Source organism: Eimeria mitis, genomic scaffold, assembly GCF_000499745.2.
Source record: "Eimeria mitis Houghton genomic scaffold, Emh_scaff1982, whole genome shotgun sequence".
NCBI classification, from domain to species: domain Eukaryota; phylum Apicomplexa; class Conoidasida; order Eucoccidiorida; family Eimeriidae; genus Eimeria; species Eimeria mitis.
The window spans coordinates 8,902-9,986 of NW_013570306.1; the positions used below are offsets into that span (position 1 = coordinate 8,902).

Genomic DNA, 1,085 nt, shown 5'->3' on the forward strand with positions numbered 1-1,085 from the left:
AAGCGATCAATACACAGGGACAATGCAGCGCTTATGCTGCTCAAATGCGAGGGTTTAGGGTTTAGGGTTTAGGGCTAGTTTTAGGGTTTAGGGTTTAGGGTTTAGGGTTTAGGGTTTGTGTTTCGGGGCGTATAACGCTCATTTAGGGTGTTTCAAGGGTTTAGGGTTTAGGGTTTAGGGTTTAGGGTTTGTGTTTCAGGACGTATAGTCCCAGTGAAGGGTTTAGGGTTTAGGGTTTAGGGTTTGTGTTGCAGGGCGCATAGTACCAGTGAAGGGTTTATGTTTTAGGGTTTAGGGTTTAGGGTTTAGGGTTTGTGTTCAGGGCGCATAGTCCCAGTGAAGATAAAACTAGCATTCTCAAGGGTTTAGGGTTTAGGGTTTAGGGTTTAGGGTTTGTGTTCAGGGCGCATAGTACCAGTGAAGATAACATTGTCAAGGGTTTAGGGTTTAGGGTTTAGGGTTTAGGGTTTAGGGTTTAGGGTTTGTGTGTTCAGGGCGCATAGTCCCAGTGAAGATAACATTGTCAAGGGTTTATGTTTTAGGGTTTAGGGTTTAGGGTTTAGGGTTTAGGGTTTGTGTTTCAGGGCGCATAGTACCTGTGAAGATAAAACTAGCATTCTCAAGGCTTTAGTGTTTAGGGTTTAGGGTTTAGGGTTTAGGGTTTAGGGTTTGTGTTCAGGGCGCATAGTGCCAGTGAAGATAACACTGAGTTTGTTGCTGCGTAAGATGATAATAAAAGGGTTTAGGGGTTTCTTCCTTATCGATGGTTTCCCCAGAAACGCAGACAACCTAGCTGGCTGGCTCGCTGTAAACCCTAAACCCTAAACCCTAAACCCTACTAAACCCTAAACACTAAACACTAAACACTAAACACTAGGAAGATGTTCAGCTAGGGTTTGCCTCAAAACGCGAAATCCTAATACACGGATTAGCTCTCTAAACCCTAAACCCTAAACCCTAAACCCTAAACCCTTACTATAAACCCTAAACACCCCAAACCCTAAACCCTAGATCTTCATTCATAAGCATGTGTTCTTAATAACCTCTATAAACATATATATATATATATATATATATATATATAT

At 42.1% G+C, this 1,085-nt stretch overlaps 1 protein-coding gene across 1 annotated transcript in view; it reads left to right on the forward strand.

Moving 5' to 3' along the window:
* EMH_0046860 (UMP-CMP kinase, putative) overlaps positions 1–725 on the forward strand; it is a gene marked incomplete at both ends in the record, with an annotated part of 1,203 nt that extends 478 nt beyond the window's left edge. The window contains 4 exons of the mRNA XM_013496218.1: positions 200–227; positions 404–438; positions 495–543; positions 680–725. Coding sequence (XP_013351672.1) covers positions 200–227; positions 404–438; positions 495–543; positions 680–725 — 158 coding nt within the window. The remainder of the gene's footprint in view (positions 1–199; positions 228–403; positions 439–494; positions 544–679) is intronic.
* Positions 726–1,085: the final 360 nt, after the last annotated feature.